This window comes from Ictalurus punctatus, chromosome 11 (assembly GCF_001660625.3).
Source record: "Ictalurus punctatus breed USDA103 chromosome 11, Coco_2.0, whole genome shotgun sequence".
In the NCBI taxonomy this organism is placed as follows: Eukaryota; Metazoa; Chordata; class Actinopteri; order Siluriformes; family Ictaluridae; genus Ictalurus; species Ictalurus punctatus.
This window is the reverse complement of record NC_030426.2, coordinates 12,003,498-12,026,477: the sequence shown is the minus strand read 5'-3', so window position 1 is coordinate 12,026,477 and position 22,980 is coordinate 12,003,498. Positions and strand designations below refer to the sequence as shown.

Below are 22,980 nucleotides of genomic sequence, written 5' to 3'. Positions count from 1 at the left end.
ATCTCTCTCTCTCTTTCTCCCTACCTCTCCCCCACCTTCTCACTCTCCCCGCTCTCTCTCCTCTCTTTCTTTCCATCTCTCCCCCCTCTCTCTTTCACTGCTCTTCTCTCGTTCCCTCAATGCTTCTTTTGTTCCTCTCCCTCTGGCTGTTTTTGTGCCACACCACTGGGATGCAAGTTAGGCTCCTCGATAGCTTCATATATTGGGTGAATCTTGCTCTGGACATTTTTCCTATCTGTGGACTGTGTTTGTTCTGTAGGTTCCATTTAATCCTCACCATCCCAGCACTGTTTTAACATATTTCTTATTCAACATGTTGTGTGATGTGGAATAGGGAGTATTGTGATTGGCAAATAAACTGATATGCTCTTTAAACAAAGTAAATGTTTCCATGTAATATTATTACCCATAAATAATACATTATTTCTCTCTGAGATAAAGGTACCAAACTATACCTGTTGCTATTCTTATCACCATCAAGGTGGCATCCTTAGTATGTATTTTTATACTTTTAAAAACAATATAACATGCATAATTGCATCTTAAGGACCACTGATCTATCTTTAAAACTTTACTTTAAAAGCTAATTAAAGATACACAGCATGCACCTTTCCAGGTAAAAGATACATACTATAGGCAGAAAAGAAGTAGTTCATGGAACCACCCTAACAAAAAGGAAAAGTACAATTCAGTGCCTTTGTTTATGAGTGTTTATGTAGTAAAATATTGATTAAAAAATCAACCCAAGGGGGTGCAACCACCCCACACACACACACAAATATATGAATGCTACAAATGTGCATCATTTCTATCAGTGATAGGTAAACCCTGTTGTAAGTCATACATTTTGCCTTATAGTGTTAATGATCTCTTGTGCTTGACTGTGTTGAAATGTGTGAAAACCTTTTTAATTATTCCACTTCCTAAATAATATTGCTTTTTGCATGTACCTCGTTTGGCTGCTGATTTGTTTTTCCCAAAGTAATTTATAAAATGATGAAAAAACAACACTTTTAATCAAGAATCTGGAACATTATAAGTCAGGATCCACAAAAATGAGAAACAAAGGCAGTATTCGATTGCTTGATATTTTGCGGTAGTCAGGGCCAAAGTAAATGCTGCTTTAATCACTAAATCATCTTTCTTTTTTTCTTTGTAAGAAACATTTTATTGTTTTGTTTCAGTTAAAACCATTTAATAAAGGTTTAAATAAATTAAGAACCATCATAACAAGGGTCTAACCAGTCTAAATAGGGAATCCTCATGTCCTGTTCTTATTTAGTACAGCTTTAGGATTAGTGCCTACAAGGGCACAGTGACAGACTGTAGTGAAGCAGTACAGATATTAGAACCATCAGCTCTGTGGCCTGTAATCGAACTTTTATGCTGCATGTATGGTTAGAACCAGACAATATACTGTAGTTATAATCCTTCAAACCCCCTTAAAATGGCTAAAAACATCATTAATGGTGTTTTTCCTCTAGTTTTCAATGATAATGTGGTAATGATAATATACAAAAAAAAAAATCCAAGTACAATACAAAGTATTGAAATATATACACAATTATGTACAGTTATACATATATACATATATACATATATATATATATATATATATATATATATATATATATATATATATATGAAAAAGACAATGTTAAATAAATATGTATAGGTCAGCTGGGTCAATGGTACCGGTGAACTGTTATTGAAAAAAAGGTTGGTCTCTGCGTTTGTATTGTATTTGAAGCTCCTTGTTCGGCTGTAGCATTCCAAAACCATAGCGACTGACATCCACTTCAGGCACCTGAGCTTCACGGTCATGAAGCTCAATGTCCAGATGGAACAGAACCAGAAACACAAACCTGGACAACACAGAAAGACAGAATGGCATATGTTGAAAGGGTTTCAGCGCTGGACAGGTTTTCATGGTCATGTCTTTAAAATGGTTTACTCAAGTGCAAACTTGAAAGTGCAAGCCTTGGGACATGGACATGTATGCCTACAACAGTACTGTTGTATATCTCTTTAAATGGCCTTTGTATCTTTACAACATGCTAATTAATGATCAGTGTGTGTGTGTGGGGTGTGTGTGTGTGTGTGTGTGTGTGTGTGTATGTGTGAATTTTAATCTCTGTGGCCCTCTGTGTTTAGGTGCAGTAGGTGAGCTGAAGGGTGTTTGAATTCTTTTGGGGAATGCATTCTATCCAAGAGGATACTTACTGTCTGATGGACTGGATGGCAAATGGCTTTCCCACACACGCATTAGTCCCTGCTCCCCAAGGCATGGTATAATACTTCAGTCTCCGCCCACCTTTAAAGAAGTCTTTTTTCGCTGTTCCATCTGCTTTAAGAAACCTGTCATACTTGAATTTCTGTAAAGAAAATAGCAGAGGAGACACGGGTAAGTGACATGATTTGTATACACACAAATCTTCTCTCACTAATCTGTGAGAGATCAGCATTTGACAGAATGTGCCACGTTCAGCCAGTCAGGATCGCCTGCAATCAGGTCACCACGGCGTTGTCGTTACATCTGACATCAGGTGAGATTTTCCGAACTGATAGCTTTGTTAGGGTAATAGTAGCCATGACGAAGACATGTAACAAGGCTTTTCCGCCAACTGGCTTCTTTCTATTATCACTGCATCTTAATCCTATGGCTGGCACATGTCCTGGGTTAAACCTTTCCAAGGAGTAATCCATAGTAAGTGTAAAGTCTGAACTCTGAGTGTATGTGTTTGTGTGAGAGAAAGAAAGGACACTGTCTTCACAATATGTAAACTCACAGTCCTCTTGATGACTTGGTTGACAAATAGACACAATCTGGTGTTTTAAACGACACTGAGAAACAGCTGAAAATAGTCATTCAGGAACTGCCGAAAATTAGGAGCGCAGTTTTGGTCATTCTAAAGTACAAACTGATGATAACAGTATCCATTCATGCAGTCACTGTTTGTTAAGGGGTTGGTGCAATGTTGTTTTGTGAATGTATTTTTTTTAACAATAGTGTTACTGGTACAGTTATATTTGTGAAGTACAGCATGAGTATAATTGTGCGTTTATATGTTTGACTCTGTGTACCTCAGGTTCAAAATGTATTTCTGGATCCATCTGTGGACTTATGAAAGGGAACAGACAGAGACGGTCACCCTTCCTCAGGTCGTATTCTTGTCCATTTGCCATGCACAGTGTCTTGTTCTGCAGGACCTCCCGAGTGATGAAAGGGGCAGCGGTCAGGCGGAGAGTCTCTTCCAGCACACTGTCTAAATTAACATTTGAAAAGCAACATTATAAATGAACATGACCTTACAATAATAACATATTGTATAATTTCCTTTGTGAGATCCAACTATGCTAGACCATACTCTTCCATAAACAAACAAACAAACACACACAGACAGACAGACACACATTCTCAGTGACACTCAGAAGGTACACTTGTTGAGTGGACTATTTTCTAGTGTTTGCCTGGTGCAACCTTTGGTCTTACACGAATCAGACCTTGAAGACTCTTTTGCACTGTTCTTTTCTGTGCAGGCTAAATCTGTACCTTAGGTTAATCTCCTGGAGACACATTAGAGCTGTGTAGTGTGGGCGATATGACGATGCGCTATCGTCATTGTTAGAAAGACGTCACATTTCTTAGTGTATCACAGCTTCCTTCTTAGAGTAATTTTAGAAACTGAGTGCATCAAATCATTGGAAACGGGATACCATGGTAGAGAATGTTAGACCAATCACAGGTTAAGAACCACCACATTTGTGATTTGTGTTCTTTAAGAATAAGATATTTAATGCATAATAAAGATATGTATTATCTTTAATTGAAATTCCTCTCAGAACAGATGAAGTAGACAAATACTATCCCTATTTTTCTTAAGACGAGTATAAAACTTACCAAAAACAGGTGTCTGGTCCTGGGGGTTGAGTGTATTGGTTCCAGGCACTGTGACACTATTAAACTCCTTTCTCACTGCCCTCATGGCCTCTGAGTGGGTCAGCAGGAAGGCCAGGAGCCAGAATGCAGCAGGGCCCACATTACCCTGAAGTAAGACAACAATATGCAACATTACAGCTCTTCTCCAAACTTTATCAGTGTGTAACTATCATGAAAAATTTTCTTTCATTACTTCATTCTGGCCCATCTCCTCCTCGACCAGAGGAACACTGAGGTGTATGGGTATATTAAATAAGACTGAAGACAATTTGAATCACTCTTTGTAATAACAGTGGAAGCTTCTGACTGATAAGCACAGTATGCCGTATATTAGCTAGCGCAATAAGTGGAGCCAAGAAAAGAACATGTCCTCGGACAATAGGGATGATCTACAGTAGTGTTCAAATCTGGTTAGCCTCACAGCACCAATGTCAAAGTGCTTACTATAAAAGGAGGTCCACTGGGAGCAAATGAAGGACAGAATGTTAAAAATATGGAACATAACTATGGCCAGCACATTTTTTATGAGCACTTGGATGAATGGACCATGGCCTGAGAATGAATTCAAGCTGACTTTAAAAGGCTGATATAGTACAACATATTAACTATAAATTATGTTAATGTATACACAGGAAAAAAAATAATTGAAATCATGCAGCATAACCAGTGGTGGAACAGTAAATACATATCAGAAAACATATGTAAATATTAATTTTAAAATGCATTTATGAATTGTTGGTTGTATGTTATAAACTACATGACAGAAACCCATATTGCACTGGTGAAACTAAAATAGGCCAAAACAGGATACATGAAGTGAATGGATAATATAAGATACAAAATACATTTCAAATACATTGATTTCATTTCATAACTTGCATGAGCAGAGTGACATATCACTTGAATTCAACTAGAGGAAAATGAAGAAATATTGTTCAACAGTGCTCTCCTCTGGCTGGTTGGCCAACCTGTCAAACAATGTCCTGTTCAGATTTATGTAGCTCATTTCTACCACACTCTCACACTGAGAAATATTGAGAAAGACAGGATGAATCTGTGTAGCTCCCACTGGACATATGACTGTACAGATTCATCCCATCTTTCTTGATTTCTCTCAGAGAGTGTGGTAGAAATGAGCTACTGTATATAAATCTTTATATCTACAGACACCTGAGAAATGAGGACTGATAGGAAAGAACAAATAATAACGAATGGGAAAATATTGGTTTGATGTTTAAGGTTCTTGACAAATCTGAGTTTCATTTGCCAAAGCCAGTCTTACTGCTTCTTGCTCTCAGTGATTTTCTGGCTGTCGTGATACTAGTGGAATTCTAAACACTTTTCTATTTCTGCACCATTTGTGCCATTCAGATTGCAATGCACACAGGCTTCTTAGTCTTGTCAAAATTTCTGCGTTGTTCAGCCCAGGTGTTGTGCATGATTCATGAATTCTGATTAATCATTCCTGTGGCAGCTGCGACAGCTTTACTGACGTTAGAGCAGCTTATATTATGGTGCGTTCTTACAAACACAAGTGCAATAAGAAGAATGCCCCACAGCATTCAGGAAAACAAAGGGCTTAGACACATGTAAAAAAATGTAAAAATGCTGAAAATAGCTCGGGCATCAACTGGGTTATATTTACATGCTATAATTATAATTCAGGCTTTAAAATAAACATTGCAAAATATGTGACCTGACAGATGACGTTCACTCTGCAATTATCCCTGAAACACAGCACTCTATCATAGCAGTGTGTGTGTGTGTGTGTGTGTGTGTGTGTGTGAGAGAGAGTGTGTGTAGGTGCTGTGTAGTGGATCCAGGGTATGTTCCATTCCCATGCCTTTATTTATTAGGAATTAATTATTTTGAAGATATTGAGTTGTAAGTGGACTTATATAAAGAAGATAAATACAAACCATATTAATGTTCTGAAGAAATATAAACATTTTATATAATCATGATTAAACACTGGATGTAATGTACATCACTTAAAAAATATTATATGTTTGGTTTCTTATCGGAAACAAGTATAGGGAAGTGTATAGACACAGAAGGGTGTATAGCCAATCACAGCGCAACCTAAAATATTTTTAAGCTTGAGGTCAGCTAAATATACAAAAGACATCAGACACTCTGTGGAAACCATCAGTGAAAGAAGGCTGACACTGATATCAGGGTTGGTTATTCACCTGCGAGTGCTAAACATTGTGATCATATTATGGTTAGATTTAGGGTAATAATTGGGGTTAGGGTTACTCACTGACCTGTGTGGCCCAAAGCTGTAGTAGCATGGCCTTTCTCTGTGTCTCCTCATCAGCGCCCTCTGCCTGCAAGTGATGTCTATAATTCTGCAGCCACAAACTGGACTCCTGCCTCAATCCAGCCTGTGCCAGTAACTCCCACAACCTCTGCTTCGCCATGCCTGTGGTCTGCTTCTCCCCTACAGAAATAGAGAGAGAGTGAGACAGAGAAAGAGAGCGAGAGAGAGAGACTAGAGTGAGACTTAAGTAAGAAAGTTAAGTGGTTAACATCATCTATGAAACAAAGCAAGCGGAAATGTGAGCGAGTTATAAACAACTGATTCATAGGTTGGATGGGAAACAACAGCCTGAAATGCCTGAAGTAATTCATACCTGTCTACACACTGTCCACACAAAACAAAAGCAGCAATAAACTTAGTGTTCATGTCCTTAGCTAGAAATGAAAACCGAGACATGATGCCAAAGTGAATGAGACAGTCATGACACAGCTATGGGAACAAGTGAGGAGGTGGTTGGAAAAAAAAAGATATTGTGTAATATCAACAATGTTCTGATAGAGTGATATATTGAATGTGTGGGAATGCTGAGGGTTAGGGAATGCTTGGATGGTTGAATTGTCTCCTTGTAACAGAGTCAAGATCAGATATGACTGTAATGACACAACCAAGATTGAAACCAGACAGTCTGTTCAGTGTGACGGGAATATGAACAGGGAACAAAGTCTATAAAGTCTATGGTGGTGGTGACTTAGTGGTTTCGCCTGTGGGCTACTGATCAAATCAAAAGTTCAAATCCCAGCATTAGCAAGCTGCCACTGTTGGGTCTAGGTGCAAAGCCCTTAATCTTAACTGCTTAGTTATATCTTGTCTCAGAATAAAAGCACCAGACAAATTAATAAATGTAAATGTATTGAGATCATTCTGAGGGTATACCTGTAGGGAAAAGTCTTTCTAACATGGCTTTGCTCTATAGGGTGTCACTGCTGGTGTCACGTAATGTGCAGGACATTTTGTAATGAGCTCATTCAGATGCCATGGAAACAAAACAAAAACAGCTATATTTGATGACATCATCCCAGGAGTTTGTATAACTTGGTGGCACTCCTGAGAATTGACGCAATTCTTAACAGTATTTAGAAAATTGCCGTATTCATCATGTGACATTATTATGCCTTATAAAATGTTGCCATGCAAGCACTAGAAAACAATGCAAATGTTTTGTTGTGCCTTTAACAGGGATAATGGTAACCGTAGAAAACCTTTAACATGTTCCTTTTTACATTTACCATAATCCTACAAACAAACAAACAAATTTACAGAACAATCGAACATTATCAGCATAAAGGCATTTAAGGATAACAGATAGAGTTGTGTTTAACTGACCAGACTTTAGAGTGCTGCGAGCCATCTTCATCAAGAGGCCATCAAATTTGTGGTACTCTGAATAAACGTTGGCGGCATCAGCGCAATTGTTGTTCTGTTCTCCACCAAAGAGTGTGAGATATCCAGCCCTAAAAGAGAGCGGGAACAGAATGTTTTTTAAACCCCCCCCAAAAAACAGGGCATGACAAATCGGCATAAGCTTAGCTGACTATAGTGACCTCACTAAGTGTCTGTGTCCCCTGGATGTTCATAAATGTTTCCTTAAATACATAGTTTGCATAGATTCTAGTTCATACAGTATTCTGGGAAGTTTTCTAGTTGGAACATTTTATGAAAGTAAAACGCTATCACAGGGTTCTGTATTAAACACTTATGGGACAAACTGATGATCCTTTTAGTGTTGTTTAGTGAGTTAGCTTTTTTCCCCTCTAAAACATACCTTCACTGATGAACTTAAGGGTCGAATGACTGTTTGTTCTTCTGTTTTACAGTTTACTTTAAATTAGCATACATGTTGCATGTATTTTTAAAGCAAGCATTAACAGTGCATCTAAATAAACTAACAAAATCTATTTTTTGCAAATCACTCCTAAGCGCCCTTCTCCAGTCTTATGGCTTGTTTCTTTTAACAACTCATCCCACATTCGTCATGCTTCCTATTTACAAATAGTATAATGCGGAAAAAATCTCTGTGCATAAACTGTTTATTGGAGGTATCTTCATGTCTTCCACTTTGGGCACTTTAGTGTTATCCACTAACATGGGCTATACCTAAACATCATGCTGTAGCAGAAGTGGAAGAGCCCGTCTTGTTTCCAGTCAGACTGGTTTAGGTCCTCTGTCTCCAATGTTAGCAGTGTTCGCAGGTGCTTTTCCATGACGTGGTTCAAGCATAACAGGCTCTCGCCCTGGAAATGTCTGCAGACAGCAAAATGTTAAAGTCTTGTGGAATGCGCACAAAGAAATTTAAAACATAAAAACACCCATGCTCATGTTCCCTGATTTGTATCTTTGGCCTCGACTATAGAAAGAGGATTCTGTGTTGTAAATGAAACGGTGTGTTTTTCTGTAACCCTAGCAAGCAAAACGCACCTGATACAACATGTTAGGGAATCATCTTGCGCATTATAAGATGTCGTGATAACCTACAATGCATAGCGCCCACTGTTCGACAAACAGTACCTGTGATGTAATAAGGTGTGTGTTCAGATTTGCATGTTACCTGTGATAACAAAAAAAAAACATCTGGGTGAAAACAAATAGTGAAAGCACTTACAAATTTGAATTTCATAATGGGCCACACCTTCAGTGCATGCGTAGAAATACCACAAGAAAGGGAGAGTCCAAAACCAATTACAATAATCTCCTAAAAGCAATTCATAAAAATGATCCCTTCAGTAGGAAACCGGTTCTTCACTAAGTAGGCCATTACTTAAAATATTAAAAGTAAGCCCTTAGAGTCTAAAAGACTATGCTATATATAAACTCAGATTGAAATACCAGTTATATGTTAAAGTACACTGATATGTGAATACACTAAAATGTGCATAAAGACATCATATAAGCTCATGTTGCTGGATTTATTGCATTCTAGCCGTTAATTCGATGCAATGTGAATTATTAACAGCACAAAACAAATCTTTTTGTTTTCATTCACACCCTATGATGTTATTCTTATTCAAGTTTGTAGATCTTTTATCGTTGCCATAGTCATTAGTTCATATTTATCTTTGCAGTCATTGTTAACATCTAGAATATGCGGCCAATGTCTATGGTAATGCTATTGTGTCAGAGTAATTTATTAATGTGTAAATGTTTAGATGAGTGATTCCTGACAGAATGATGATACCAACATGTTTAATGTAGCCTAGTTGTTCAGCTTACACGCAGCAAGTGTGGGGGTTTAAGGTTGGGAGAACTACCCTCCAATTGTCTGGTTGTTGTACCAGCTCCAGATGTAAATGATTTGCCACTGAGCCTCAATGATAGTTAAAAAAAGCACTGGATTATGCAAATTTGCTTTAAGTACATTATTTCTTGGGTGTGATTGAAAGACTTTACACTAGCAGACACATGTTGCACAACGCCCTTATTTACACTAGATTAAACCATTAATGCTTCCATAAACACATTTAGGGAAGGTGTGAGAGAAAGAGAGAAGGATAATATATTTTATATATATATATATATATATATATATATATATATATATATATATATATATATATATATATATATATACACACACACACACATACACACACACATATATAGGGCTCTAATATATAATAAGTTTGTATGCTTTACTCTGGTGCTGACATGTGGCAATGAAAATAAAGGAGAAATACATATAGCTCAGAGCAGATGCACTGCTTTATCATTATGTTCACCATTTTTAATTAAACAGATTACATTCATGTCACAGAAGTGTATATTAATGGCCCATTTTAAAAAAAAATCTGTGTACAACTTTATGAAATGTGTTCTTAAATTAATTTGAGACTTAATTTCAGTGCTCATACAGGTAAAAGTGCAAAAACTGCCACCGCAGGAAGCTGAAAATTTCAATAAAAACCTAAATTGGGAACGGCAGGCAAGTGTTATTGTATGATAAACTATAACAGCCAGTAGTGTTCCAATATGCAAATGGTTATGGGGAAACTGGCAATTCATGAAGCTAATCGAATGTGAAAAAGAAAGTCATGGAACTATGCAGAATAGTGACTAAAAATGAAACAGGAATTAATGCAATGTGTATAACTCTGTACCTTCTCATTATAGCCTTCTCTGTGTCAGGTTTGTAACTTGGAAGCCTCAAATTAAAAATCCGGTCCATCAGCACCTGAGCATATCGTGAAAAGTCTAGAGATGCTGTGTCCTGAAATACAGTGTCATAGGAATTGGGATCCAGTAAAACGGTAACGTAACGTCCAGCCACACGAACCTGGAAAAAGTCAGAGTTGCGTACAGTGAAATTGAGAGAAACTGGTTTGCAGTTATATCAAACACAGAGCATTCAGTTGTAAATTAAAATGTCTAAAAGGTATAAAAAGAAAAAGATAAAATGGTGAGAGGCAAATTAGGCAGATTGGACAAGAGTCCATGCCTTGAGTCTTGAGCATTACCGTAAATATGTCTCCATGTTTCTGTTTCATTCTTGTTAAAAATTTCGCAGCATCCTTTCCAAAATCCAGCGCATGCCCCAACCATGGGATAACTCCTTTGTCCAAAGGTGGTTCTCTCTTGGACCTGAAGTCAGAAAAATTTCTCACGTGAAGTTGGTGAATCAGTTTTTTCTCCCTCATGTAATGAATGTCAAACTCTAGTTTCATGTCAAATCATGCTTCCATAGTAACAGCAGCATAATATGATTCATAACAATTTAACTTCTTAATACACAATGTACTAGTAAGAGCTTTGTCAGAAATAAACACTGACAAACAGAGTTCGTCACATCTTAATCATCCCATGTGTGTCTAAAAATTTGCTTTTGAAAGCCTCACTTGTAAGTCGCTTTGGATAAAAGCGTCTGCTAAATGAATAAATGTAAATGTAAGCCATATTTAAAAATGGCATATTGATTCATGTAGTAAGTATTCATTGAGCAACAAAAAAAAAGAATTTGATTTATTGTGTTTTGTTATTTGTGCTTTGTTATTTATTTTGCTCATTTGTGTTATTTATATTGTGTTATTTATAAGTTCATTTAAAAATATACTGGTGAATCTCAGTGAATTTCACAAACTGATAATAAAGAAAAGTTTAAGTAATTATCACTGTATACACTGTAGTTCTTTTTAAATAAAATCAGCACTCACCGCGTCCTATTAGAGAGGAAATAAAAGAACAGTATCCCGTTGAGTAGCAGAATGATTGTCCAAATCATGACGGTCCCTCAGCTAACACGAATGAATAAGTGGTGTAACTACTGTTTGTTAACCTGCATGGTTTTATATAGCTGATCCGTGGACCGGAAGATGCGTCACGCGCGCTGCAGCTATAGCGCACGTAATGAGAGTCATTCACGATGGAGAGATGGGCGCGCACGTACGCGCCAAAGGCGTGTTCACAGACCAGTTTGATCAGAATCACTTCTATTATGATGTATGAACACTGGCATAAAGTTGGCTTGACGTTGGACGCTCGATATTCGCAAATTAAGGGACCGGTCAATAAAGTTACAATACGACATTGGTGTACACTTTTCTAACTTCAGTAGCATCAGCATTAGAAGAGAATGACTCACAGTCACAAAACCAACTGGAAAGTGTTCATGGAGGTGTCAGCGATAATGCACACCTTTTTGATATTTGATTTTATTTTTTTACATTTAATCAAATAAACTAGCAAATCATCTCATATAAGGTGGTGTGATAAACATTAAACAGGAACTTCACACCCGAAAGTAGGAAAATGACATGCATTGGTTAGATTTTTTTCCATTACATTATAAAATGTCCATGGCTAATATATTGTATTATATATATTTATTATGCATTTATGTATAATACACACTGCTGTAAAATAAATAAATAAATAAACAAACATAAGTTAGTTCAAAACAAGTACATGTTCATAATTTATTCATTTTCACGATGTTACTTGGGACAGTCTTAAGAGTTTTCCAATGAAGTAAGCAAAATAGAATGATATTAGACATATATACCCATTCATTTATTAATTCATCTTATTCATAGATATTCTACCTCAAGAAAGTTTAGACAAGGTAGAAATTCAAAAACTGCATAAATATATTCAAAAACTATCCCAATATATCTGAATTCACCCTACATGAAAACCATGAAATACATTTCTCTCGCATGCAAATCTTAAGCCAAAAATATCAGGGCAAATTTACTGTTCATAATTATTTTAAACTACCCTTTTCTGGAAGTTGTGGAGTCACTGTTTCCAATCATCACCAAATAAAACCAAACAATGACATGCCTTGTGGGGAAAAAACATCTTCCAGGAATGATGTCATGTACAGCTCAAGAACCTTTGGGAAAAAAAAAAAATCTTGCAATGTGTGGGAGAGGAAATGATTACGCAATGTAAGACCACTTCCTATACTGCCTGCAGAGACACTGAGAGCAAAGCTGGGGCATCAACACACAACTGTTTCACTTGGAAGGAAGTCATTCCACATTTATTGAACTTAATTATTCACACTTCAGTCTGAAAGCAGCATGTAATATAAATTTTTATACATGAATATTTCCACAAACAAAGCGTTCCAAGATATCCTGTGTTGCTGATATGTGAAAAGAACATTGTACTTCAACAGAAATGATGGGGTGAAACTTTTACAGGAATCATATGCATTCAATTATAACAGTAACTCATTCAGATCTTGCTGACTGAACGTTCTCCTCCATGTTGACTTCTTGTGACTCACATCCCATATGAGGCTCTCTTACATCTTCTGGAGTGGTACCAAAAATCGGTGCAGTGCGGCGAAGCACAAAAACGCCAGCATGCAAACCTCCTACGTTCACCCAAACTGTGTGTGATTTCCTCCACAGCCCTCCCATTCGTGATAGGGCCTGTGCAGAATAAACAGACATGAGCACACACTCTGGGATTACCATTATTGCATACACCAAGGTTATTTTTGATAATCTCAGTACACTGAAAGTCTTGTTCCTGGATCATATGACATGGGCATGAAATCTGAAACTTTCAGATGTTTCACCCAAGATATACTCAAATTATGACATGTCTTGTTCAGTTACTGTGTCATACCAAACAGTCAGGTTTCTGTCAGTCTACAGCATTGGTGTTGCTATTACCAAAAGAAGCTGTCAAATAAGCTGCAACCCTAACCCTATCTCTCTGAATCTGTATAGCTTTACAATATCAGAACATGTATATCTGAGGCCAAAAGTTTCCATCTGCCTGCTAAAGATATTCAAACTCAGTTTTTCATAAATCCACACATTTCAGATGACCATACTTTTCCTGTATTAAGCCAATTAGAGTATCTACCTTATTTCCATTTCAAAATTATAGCTAAGAGTCAGATTTATTTCAGCTTTTATTTATAGTAGATTTTCTTGGGGTCAAAAGTTGACTTATACTTTGTTAGTATTTTTGGCATTGCCCATTAATTGCTTAACTTGAATCAAAAGCTTGGAGTAGCCTTCCACAAGCTTGTCACAGTACTTGTCACAGGAATTTTTGTTCATTCTTCCTGATAAACTGGTGTAACCTAGTCATGTTGGTGGGCCTCCTTGAATTACGTTTTTGTTTCACGTGACCAGTGAATACTCCTCCAAAAGGCTAAGGAACACCTGAAAACTTCAGTCTGACTTTTTTTATGCCTGTCTTGGAGTAGGGGCTTCTTTCCTATGCATCACTGTTTTAGGCCATGGCAATGTAGGACTTTCTTAATGGTGGATGTACATACTTTGTCACCCCTTGATGTTCATTTGTGACTCATTCCTGAACAATGCAGTGTCTGTGTGGTATGAATGCTCGAATTTGATTGGTCAGATGGTATGCATTCGTATAACTGCATGGCTCGTATAGTAGTTCCAGCTCTGACGTGAATGGTACATCAATATTAATGCAATCATTCTTAAATGTTATTGTTTCTATAGTAACAGATCATACACAAGGAAGTGTAAAGAGATTGGTGCATGTAAGCTTTTGGCCCGCTGAAATTCTGATATAGTGAATTAAAGCAAAAATAAATCTGTCTCTATTCAATTGTTTTAGAATTACATTTAACTTGAACAAAGTAGATGCCGTAATTGACTTGGAAAAAAATAAATGTATGGTAATATGAAATGTGTGGAAAATTGAGCTTGAATGTCTTCAGTCTAGATATATGTAAACCTTTGGCCTCAACTGTACAAACATGTACACAAATCATACCTTAGTGAAGCATTTTTTGTCCTGGGTCAGCAATACAGCCCGTCCTGTGCCTGGCCTGCAGACCCGTGCCATTTCCCGAAGACAAGAAGGATACAGATCCCAGTTCTTCTTCCTGGAGCCCATTCTTTTAGAATAATACAGTTACACATAATTAATAATCCACAGATGATCATTTATTGGCCTGAGAATATGTAGTGACAAAGGTTTCTTTGAATTTCATCAGTATAATGACCCATAAAACACATAAATGAGCTAGTATGTATGCAGGCTACCAGTTGTACTGAAGCTATTAGCAGGGTAGCTTTCCAAGTCAGACTTCTAGCATCCTCTAAAGTGTCTGGTACATTTAATCAATAAACATGACCAAGAAACGTTACTTTACTTTGTTACTTTAACAGAAAGTGATACCACTACCTCAGTGGTGTCCAATCTTCTACACCCATTGGTGTGTGGGTTCAGTTTTCATTCCGACGCAAGCAGGAGCCACACCTGTTTAATCAGCTGATCTTGGCTTTCAACAGACTCAGACATGGCATCTTGGTTGGAATGAAAACCTACACCCACAAAGGCTCCAGACACCCCTACACTACTTGTTTCAAATAAATCTGTTTAAATAATAACTTTTAATGAAGAGATGGCAAAGAAAAAAAAACAACAACTTTAGAAAAAAAAAAAAAAAAACCCCAAACTTTTTTACAGCAGTGTGTATTATACATAAATGCATAATAAATATATATAATACAATATATTAGCCATGGACATTTTATAATGTAATGGAAAAAAATCTAACCAATGCATGTCATTTTCCTACTTTCAGGTGTGAAGTTCCTGTTTAATGTTTACCACACCCCCTTATATGATATATATATATATATATATATATATATATATATATATATATATATATATATATATATATATATATATATATATATATATATAAAGCAGCTAGATATAAATTCCATATATAGCTTTGGTTAGATAGTATAACTACCTCTTTCCAAAGGGCATGTCAGTGGTGATGATATCCACAGAACTAGTCCTCAAGGGTAAATGGCACAAGTCCCACTGTGCAGTGTCTATAGATAAACCTGGAGAAGTGCTGAAAGAAAACATGGAACGTTGTAAGCATTACTTTTCCTATTAGAGTCCTGTACACATGTACAGTGTCATACATTAATTATAACATTTCTACTAATATATGATTTTTCGCTAATACCTGATTTTCTGATTTCTTCAAAAAATAATTTGAAATACCGTGTAAAAGGATAGCGTTTACAGGCTTACCTGCCACCATCTTTCTTTTTCTTTAAAATATGGTTGATGTTATTAACTGTTCGGCTGATGGCCATGTCATTGTTGTCTCCAGAAAGGAAGAATGAATTTGACCACTCGATAACTCCCTAAAAAAGTCAAACTGGTTTAAATGTGGAAACACACACACAAAACACACATTCATTCACAAAAACAGTTCAATGCACTACTCACCTCTAAAGGTATGGCTCCACTGCCACACATGGGGTCTACTATGACATCTGATATCTGTGGTTTGCAAAGTCTTTAAACAAACAAAAAAAAGAAAACAGCATTGACCTTTATAACGGAATCTAGCATTTTCACACTGTTGTATATCAATCAGATCCTATTTGATAGCATTCACAGACTAAATAATCTGAGGGATCTGTCTCAATGGCTATGTTTTACATGCACATCAGTATTCTAATATTATTTGGAATGAGTCGTAAACGCAGCAATCCTATCGCCCAATTCAGATGAAGACAATAATATGATTTCCCAAATTCAGATTCCAACCCCCGGAATATGCCTGTTTTAATCAGAAATTTGTTTCATTTAAATACCTTATTAAGAAAATCCACTGAAAGGATATATGTGCATGCTCAGTCAACAAGAAATTGTGGGTGCTAACAGATGCTTAGCTATAGGCTAGGTATTTAGGAATGGCAACTATATTCCGATGCCTATACGTACATAAACATCCTATTTGGAATATGACTGCAACCTGAATCAGAATTTGATGTGCAAGTAAACCTAGCCATCGAGTTGAAAAGCTACTATAGAAGCTCTCTGCATTTGCAATAACTGCCTGGTAAAGTGCACCTGTGTGTTTTTAGACTGTTAATTGCTTTTGTCAGACCTTAGCATCCCATAAGCCAGGGTGGAGCGCAGAGTGGTGGGGCCAAAGTGAGTAATGTTTCTTCTGTGCAGACTCTCCTCTGTAAGAGCAATGCCAATCACCATCTCGTTGTTGTGGATATTCAACAGCACCTTAATGACATTAAAAAAAAAAAAAAAATTCCACAAAACTGACTACAGAAACAGACTATCATATTTAAAAAAAAAAATTCTAGAATGCAATTCAAAGACAGCATTTCATTGCAAGTCATACTTTGTATGGTTGTGTGTGTGACAAATAAAATTTCAACTGGAATCTGAAGGATGACATGTATCAAGCATCTGAAGGATGACATCTGTAATAAAATGCTTACACATCTTTGTGATAAAACCCGTATCCAGATGGCGAGGATTTAACCAGGGACAAGCTTTCTGGTTTGTCTGTAACATGATAAGCTGCGTCATTTTTGTTTGTTTATTTTAGAGAGAGAGAAAAAAGAAAGGCTGGTGGTATTTACGGCTGATAACAGGAACTAACTTGTCTCATGGACAATCCACAACATGAAATGTAACAAAACAAAAGAAAAAAATATAATAATGATCCATCATTAAAAATTCAATTAATGTGTTATATCCATGTTTTATTCCTTAATTAAAGAACACCACAATCATAATATTGCGGCATATATGAACATAAAGTAAAGCCTTATACAGGCTATAGCAGTCATTATAAAAGGCCAATTACATCAGCAAGATTGTGCTCATTCCTTTTATTAGTTATTTTTTCTTTTAACAAGCTCCCCGTAAAGCCAGAACCCATATATGACCCATATAAACAGCCCACAGCAAATATGTTTTTAGAGGCTCCAATGCATTCATTATTTTTTGATTGTCAGAACCGGGAAAATAACTCAATTCAGCAGGCAGTTGCAGTGTCATATTTCAGAAAATCTGTGTGGGACTCAAATGAGCAGAACACAGTTGATTTCCTCGTTCTCATTTCCTCATCAAATGGGACAAAAAAGAACAATACAGACTTTGCCAATCTGAACAGAAAATAAATAAATAAATAAATCACCAAGTAGCACCCATGTAAAACTAATCTTGTCTGAACAGGGCTTTATGAAAATCATACAGTAATATCTTAATCATTTTATACTCTCTCAGCATTCCCAGACATATAAGCATTAAAATAAGGATTTACAAGCATTATTTATATTTGGTTAAATGTAACACTATAGTCTCCAGTGTAATAGATGTACTTTTAGGCTTACTTACTTCCACATCAAACTTGGTCATGTCTGCCTTCCACTGAAAGAACTCTTGCACGGCACCACCAAAGTCCCGCGCTGCATCATTTGAAGTGAAGCTGTGCTTGTCTCCGGCTCTATTACAAGTCACACGGAATTTTAGAGGCTTAGCTTCTGTCTCCTGAATATCGGAGTCCTGCGCTCCTTCAGGACTAGGCTCCTGCTCGGGACAGGCACTTCCCGGCTTCTCTTTTAGCTGTGTCTCATCAGGTTCGGCTTGGGGTTTTTCAGTTTCAGATGCATCGCAAGGCTTCAGTTTGGGGACCGCAGCTCCTCTCCTGCGGCTCCTCTTCTTCTTCAGAGAGTTGTTCATTTTCCAGACCTCCAAAGCACTATTCCAGGGCAACACAGGAGCAAGCTGCTGCAGGTCTAATAAAGCTTCTTCCTAATGGGAAAAGTATTTGTCAACAGACATCAAAGGAACGTACTAAGTCGTAATAAAAAAATTACTTGTAAATGTCATATTTTCAAGACATCACTTGCTTAATACAGTGTAATACAGATATGTAATATTGGATCATTTTCCTCAATAAATAAATGAATATTTTTGTCTGATCATGCTTTAGGTTATATTTATGCAGAAATATAGAAAACTCTAAAGGCTTCACAAATTTTCAAGCACCGCTGTACATATACACACATGTAATATAATCCGTTATGAAATGCTTACCTTTGTTTCTTTGAACTGATAATTATCATAATGTTCAACCACGACAAAGAGATTATCCACAGACTTTAAATGGTGCACCTAAAAAGGAAAACAGAGCTCATTCCTATGTAATAAAACATTTTTGCGTGGCTTTGTTGGTAGTTTGAGTAAGAGTACAAAATACCATCACTATTACAGAAGGGCATGCAGGTGACCTTTACAATGAATCATTTAACCTCGTTAAAACACTCATCCTTCAACATATTTGTAAATATTTTTTACAAAACAGCACATGAATAGTCTACTGAATCATTGGCGCCAGTTAACAGACACACAAGGAGTTGTTTTGAAAAGGTCATTGCGCAAAACATAACATTTCTGGCATCTCAGATAGCACACTATTTCAAGTTAAATGTGTATGTTCACAGTACATATTAGATGTCTGATCCTTCTTGCATTGGAGTTAAAAGGCTGAAGTAGCTTACCAGTAATGAACGTCTATCCTGCCCAAAATCTTTTCTGTAAATAGATGGCTACAGACTTAACTACCAGTTATTATGTAATCTCAAGACAGTGTGTTGATTTAATGCACATATATCTGTGGTTTAACACATATAACAGAATTACTTCTTTACTTTTAGCCCAATTTGGTATCATTCCACCCCCTACAGCCCACTTATCACTGAAAAGTGCTCCTTGTATATACGGAGCACCAACAAAGACACCCAAAACAAGCACTGGGTCATCGTCAGCTTGCTACCTGCAGGATTTCAATTTAGTCATGATTATTCTATGAATAACATGTAGCAGTTCTCAAACAATTATAACAGCATTTCCAACCCCTCAAATAGTATACAAAATCCTATTTAGCTGTATTTTTATCAGTTAAATGCTTCAAATACTTGTATCTGTGTTCACGTTTATACCAGAAGTGGGCATGACCTAGGCTGTAAAGGCTTTTTTTAACCACCATGAAAACAATAGAAAACACTGAAAAAAAACAAACAAACAAACAAACAAACAAAAAACCAGTTCTACAAATCTCAGCACCATCAGCATGGTCTGTGAATTCTGGCTTTGACAGTTCCTCATCCACAGCTATATCACTCCAGTCCTTAACCTGCCTCAACTGGAGATATACACAGGAGGGTTTTTAATCCTGCACACATAGTTATTGCTTTTGTTTTACCTGTCCTCCATATTTTCTAATAAATTCAATTGGTTCTATTTTCCAAAACATAAACAAACTATTAGCCTGACCAGGCAGTTACTTAGGACTGCTCATACATACGTGAATGTAGAAACTTCTTGTTCAGTCTAACCTCACGGATCAACAAGCTTCAGATTAGCTTTCTAATATCTGTATGCATTTGTATAACTGTATTTGTGTTGGGGGGGGGGGGGGGGGGGGGTGCCTTGTTGATAAGAGAAAAATGGTGAGATTGGTTTGAGCTGCCAGGAAGGATACAGTAACCCATATAAACCATGGTGAGCAGAAAAGCATCTCAACATGCACACAACATATCAAACCTTGGGGTGGATGGGCTACAACAGCAGAAGACCACATTGGGTTCCACTTCTCTCAGCCAAGAACAGGAATCTGAGGCTATCATGGGCTATCAGTTGAAGATTAGGGGAAATATTAGCTGGTCTTTATCCAGTCTGGATGAGTCTGTGCCCATGACAGCCTCATACAGTGGATGGTGAGTGTGTGTGCTAATGTACACTGTTAATTCCAGTTGGAATTTTGCAGAAGGGAATCAGGCCAGAATACTGGAAAGGAAAAACTACTGCCAGTTGAAGAGCTGTTACTGCAGCTGTGACACACTGACCTTGTGTAGCTGATCTGTAGTAATTTCGAAATAAATTCTGCCTCGGTCTTTGCTAACTCTGGCAATGGCTCCTATTTTTTCCTGCACCTCCTCGGCTGCAGTGTGTTCAAAGCCTGTAGGAACAGTAGCTCCTACAGTGACCGTGAGGGGCTGGAGCACCTCCTTTCCCTCATTAACACACTCTTCTGCCATTTCTGTCCTGCGGAATAGAGGATGTGTATGATCAGTCAGAAGATGGCAAAGTATCATTTCTATTTGTGTACAGACATTACTTTTATTACAGTGCCAGCTAGCGGCGTGTTAGAGACAGATATCAGCACTCATGAACTATTTTCGTTCTGCATGACAGTTTCATTTTGTACAGCTCTATGTTAGATAGCTAGCAAAGCAAGCCTGGTTACTGTATGGACACTCAGCGCACTTAAAGAAATATTCACTACTTTGCTCTTTCTCTTTAGAAGATTCTTCGATTAGGACAACGAACCGAGATTATGGCATTAAAAGTAATACACTATAAATAAACAAGTAAACAAGTGAATTCAAACACTCAGATAATCTACCGGTTACAACGTGCTTAAAAGCTGAACTCGTCATTCAAAACTTCCGGGTCTAGAGAGGTTCACGAAGCCCCCCACAGTTGGTAACGGTGAAAACTGGAGCAGTTTATTTCCGGGTGTGTGTTTGATAAAAGTCACGGCTTATAAAAGGTGGTTGTTGTTGTTATTATTATTATTATTATTATTATTATTATTATTATTATTATTATTATTATCGATAATTGTATACAGGACAAACAGGATATGCCAGGAGATAATAGCCAAGTTCTCGTTGAGAGCCAAACATAATAAAGTGCGAAGACAAAAATACCAGAGAAAAACAGAAAAACAAAGAGAGAAATTAAGGAGAACAGATACATAAATCAGTTACATACAACACCACTCCCCTGAAAACATGAATAAAGAAAGAACAAAAAAAATCTACAAAAACAGTCAATGTGAGCATACATTCAGAGTTTTAGTTATAATTGTTGTTTGAAGACCTCGTTGATTATTTTCTCGTGATAATATCAAGGTGTTGGAATAGTATGTAAGGTGCTCGCACTTTACAAGTTTAGGCAAGACACAACAGGTTAATAGGTGCATATATGCAAACGAGCCTTCATCTAATTCAACATGCATAAAATAGAGGCATACTTTATTAAAAAAAAATAAAACTAGTAAAAAAAATAGTCTAAAAAATATAATAAACACAACAGTTATCAATGCTTTTCACACTAGTAAGTGTGGTTTACTTATTTATTTATTCATAATGACATAATTTGATAGTCATAGCAGGAAACAAGCTTTTCAGGGATATATGACATGACGTGATTGTGTCAAGTGGGTGAAGTTAAAGCCATCTTGTAAAGTTGGTTGTGTAAACACATTGCTGCAATTTTGACATTTATTACAATACTTTAAGAGTAGACATTTTTAGATGCAATTTATCCTCAAATCTGAAAAATTATTGATATGACCAAAATTATCTTTGTACAAGACCTTGTAGCATTTTGAACAACCCCATTTATATATTATATTATATTATATTATATTAAGACAGATATCTATCTATCTATAGCACCTTAAATGGAAAATGCCAGTCTGTGTCAGAACTGTTAACATGTCTTAGTAAATTACACATGATACAGCCAGTCCCATTCACTGTTTTATGCTAAAGATATGACTTACTGTAAATATAATGTGGGAAAACTTGTAATTAAAGGAAGTGTATACAATTTCAATGTGTATTTTTGGTTTTAACATTGGTAGGGACTATTAGTACTCAATGGCCACAGAACCCCCAATGTTTTTGAAAAGCTATGTGAACCTTATGTTTATCATATGAGAAATTTATGTGTTTTAAGTAAATTTGATCTGTCAGTAAATGGACTTTAATAATTAAATAAACACCTCTTCACAAAATTTCACACACTGACAGCAATTTTACACAATAACTTCTCAAACATTAATATAATTTAACCTGAATAACTCTATAGCTGTAACATGATTCGGTATATTGTCAGTAATATATGGCCAAAGGTTTGTGAACACCAGATAGTCACAGGGACTACCCCAAACTGTTGCCACAAAGTTGAACACACACACAATTGTATAGGATGTGTTTGTACAATCTAACATTAAAATTTCTCATACCTGGAATTAAGAGGTCAAACATGTTCCAACATGACAATGCCCCTGCACAAAACAAACCCCATGAAGACATGGTTTGCCAAGTTTGGAGTGGAATAACTTGAGTGGCCTGCACGGAGACCTGAACTCAAGCCCAATGAACTCCTTTGGGACAAACTGGAAAGCTTACTGCACCCCAGACCTCTTCACCCAACATCAGTGCCTGACCTCACTAATGCTCTTGTGGCTGAATGCGTACAAATCCTCACATCCACTCTCCAAACTCTAGTTGAAAGTCTTATCAGACGAGTGGAGGTTATTATAACAGTTAAGGGAGACTAAATCTGAAATAGGATGTTCAAAAAGCACATATTTTGGCCACAACCCATTGAAGTCTATAACATGGCCTATGAAGTAATAGTT

The 22,980-nt window shown here is 36.8% G+C and overlaps 2 protein-coding genes across 7 annotated transcripts; both read right to left on the bottom strand.

The window, feature by feature from the left end:
• Window positions 1-994: 994 nt before the first annotated feature.
• Window positions 995-11,560, bottom strand: LOC108271893 (prostacyclin synthase). Its single transcript, XM_017479817.3, has 10 exons — window positions 11,405-11,560; window positions 10,712-10,835; window positions 10,355-10,530; window positions 8,358-8,504; window positions 7,587-7,714; window positions 6,208-6,383; window positions 3,902-4,046; window positions 3,085-3,266; window positions 2,224-2,375; window positions 995-1,865 (listed from the first exon to the last, which is right to left on the bottom strand). The coding sequence occupies exons 1-10, from the start codon at window positions 11,470-11,472 to the stop codon at window positions 1,706-1,708; spliced, it is 1,458 nt and encodes a 485-aa protein (XP_017335306.1). The 5' UTR covers window positions 11,473-11,560; the 3' UTR covers window positions 995-1,705.
• A 577-nt stretch (window positions 11,561-12,137) lies between these two features.
• thumpd3 (THUMP domain containing 3) lies at window positions 12,138-22,959 on the bottom strand. Of its 6 annotated transcripts, none has more exons than XM_053683864.1 (10): window positions 22,582-22,959; window positions 20,390-20,588; window positions 18,579-18,656; window positions 17,877-18,293; window positions 16,621-16,751; window positions 15,954-16,023; window positions 15,753-15,868; window positions 15,460-15,567; window positions 14,466-14,589; window positions 12,138-13,132 (listed from the first exon to the last, which is right to left on the bottom strand). In XM_053683864.1, exons 2-10 carry the CDS (start codon window positions 20,579-20,581, stop codon window positions 12,929-12,931), a joined length of 1,440 nt encoding a protein of 479 aa, XP_053539839.1. In that variant the 5' UTR covers window positions 20,582-20,588; window positions 22,582-22,959; the 3' UTR covers window positions 12,138-12,928. The 6 variants fall into 6 exon arrangements, with proteins under 6 accessions (XP_053539839.1, XP_017335309.1, XP_017335308.1 ...); XM_017479820.3 differs by lacking the exon at window positions 22,582-22,959 and adding an exon at window positions 20,950-21,055; XM_017479819.3 differs by lacking the exon at window positions 22,582-22,959 and adding an exon at window positions 20,950-21,032 and having other exon boundaries at window positions 20,390-20,583.
• Between the last annotated feature and the right edge of the window lie 21 nt (window positions 22,960-22,980).

Coding starts and splice junctions, on each gene's coding strand:
- LOC108271893 (XM_017479817.3), bottom strand. CDS start 11,472: ATGATTTGGACAATCATTCTGCTACTCAACGGGATACTGTTCTTTTAT. Junction 6,384..7,586: donor TCGCAGCACTCTAAAGTCTG/GTCAGTTAAACA, acceptor CTATTTCTGTAG/GGGAGAAGCAGACCACAGGC. Junction 1,866..2,223: donor GCCATCCAGTCCATCAGACA/GTAAGTATCCTC, acceptor TGTGTTGTCCAG/GTTTGTGTTTCTGGTTCTGT.
- thumpd3 (XM_017479818.3), bottom strand. CDS start 20,638: ATGATACTTTGCCATCTTCTGACTGATCATACACATCCTCTATTCCGC. Junction 18,657..20,389: donor CTACAGATCAGCTACACAAG/GTCAGTGTGTCA, acceptor TTTCCTTTTTAG/GTGCACCATTTAAAGTCTGT. Junction 15,568..15,752: donor AAAAAGAAAGATGGTGGCAG/GTAAGCCTGTAA, acceptor GTTTTCTTTCAG/CACTTCTCCAGGTTTATCTA.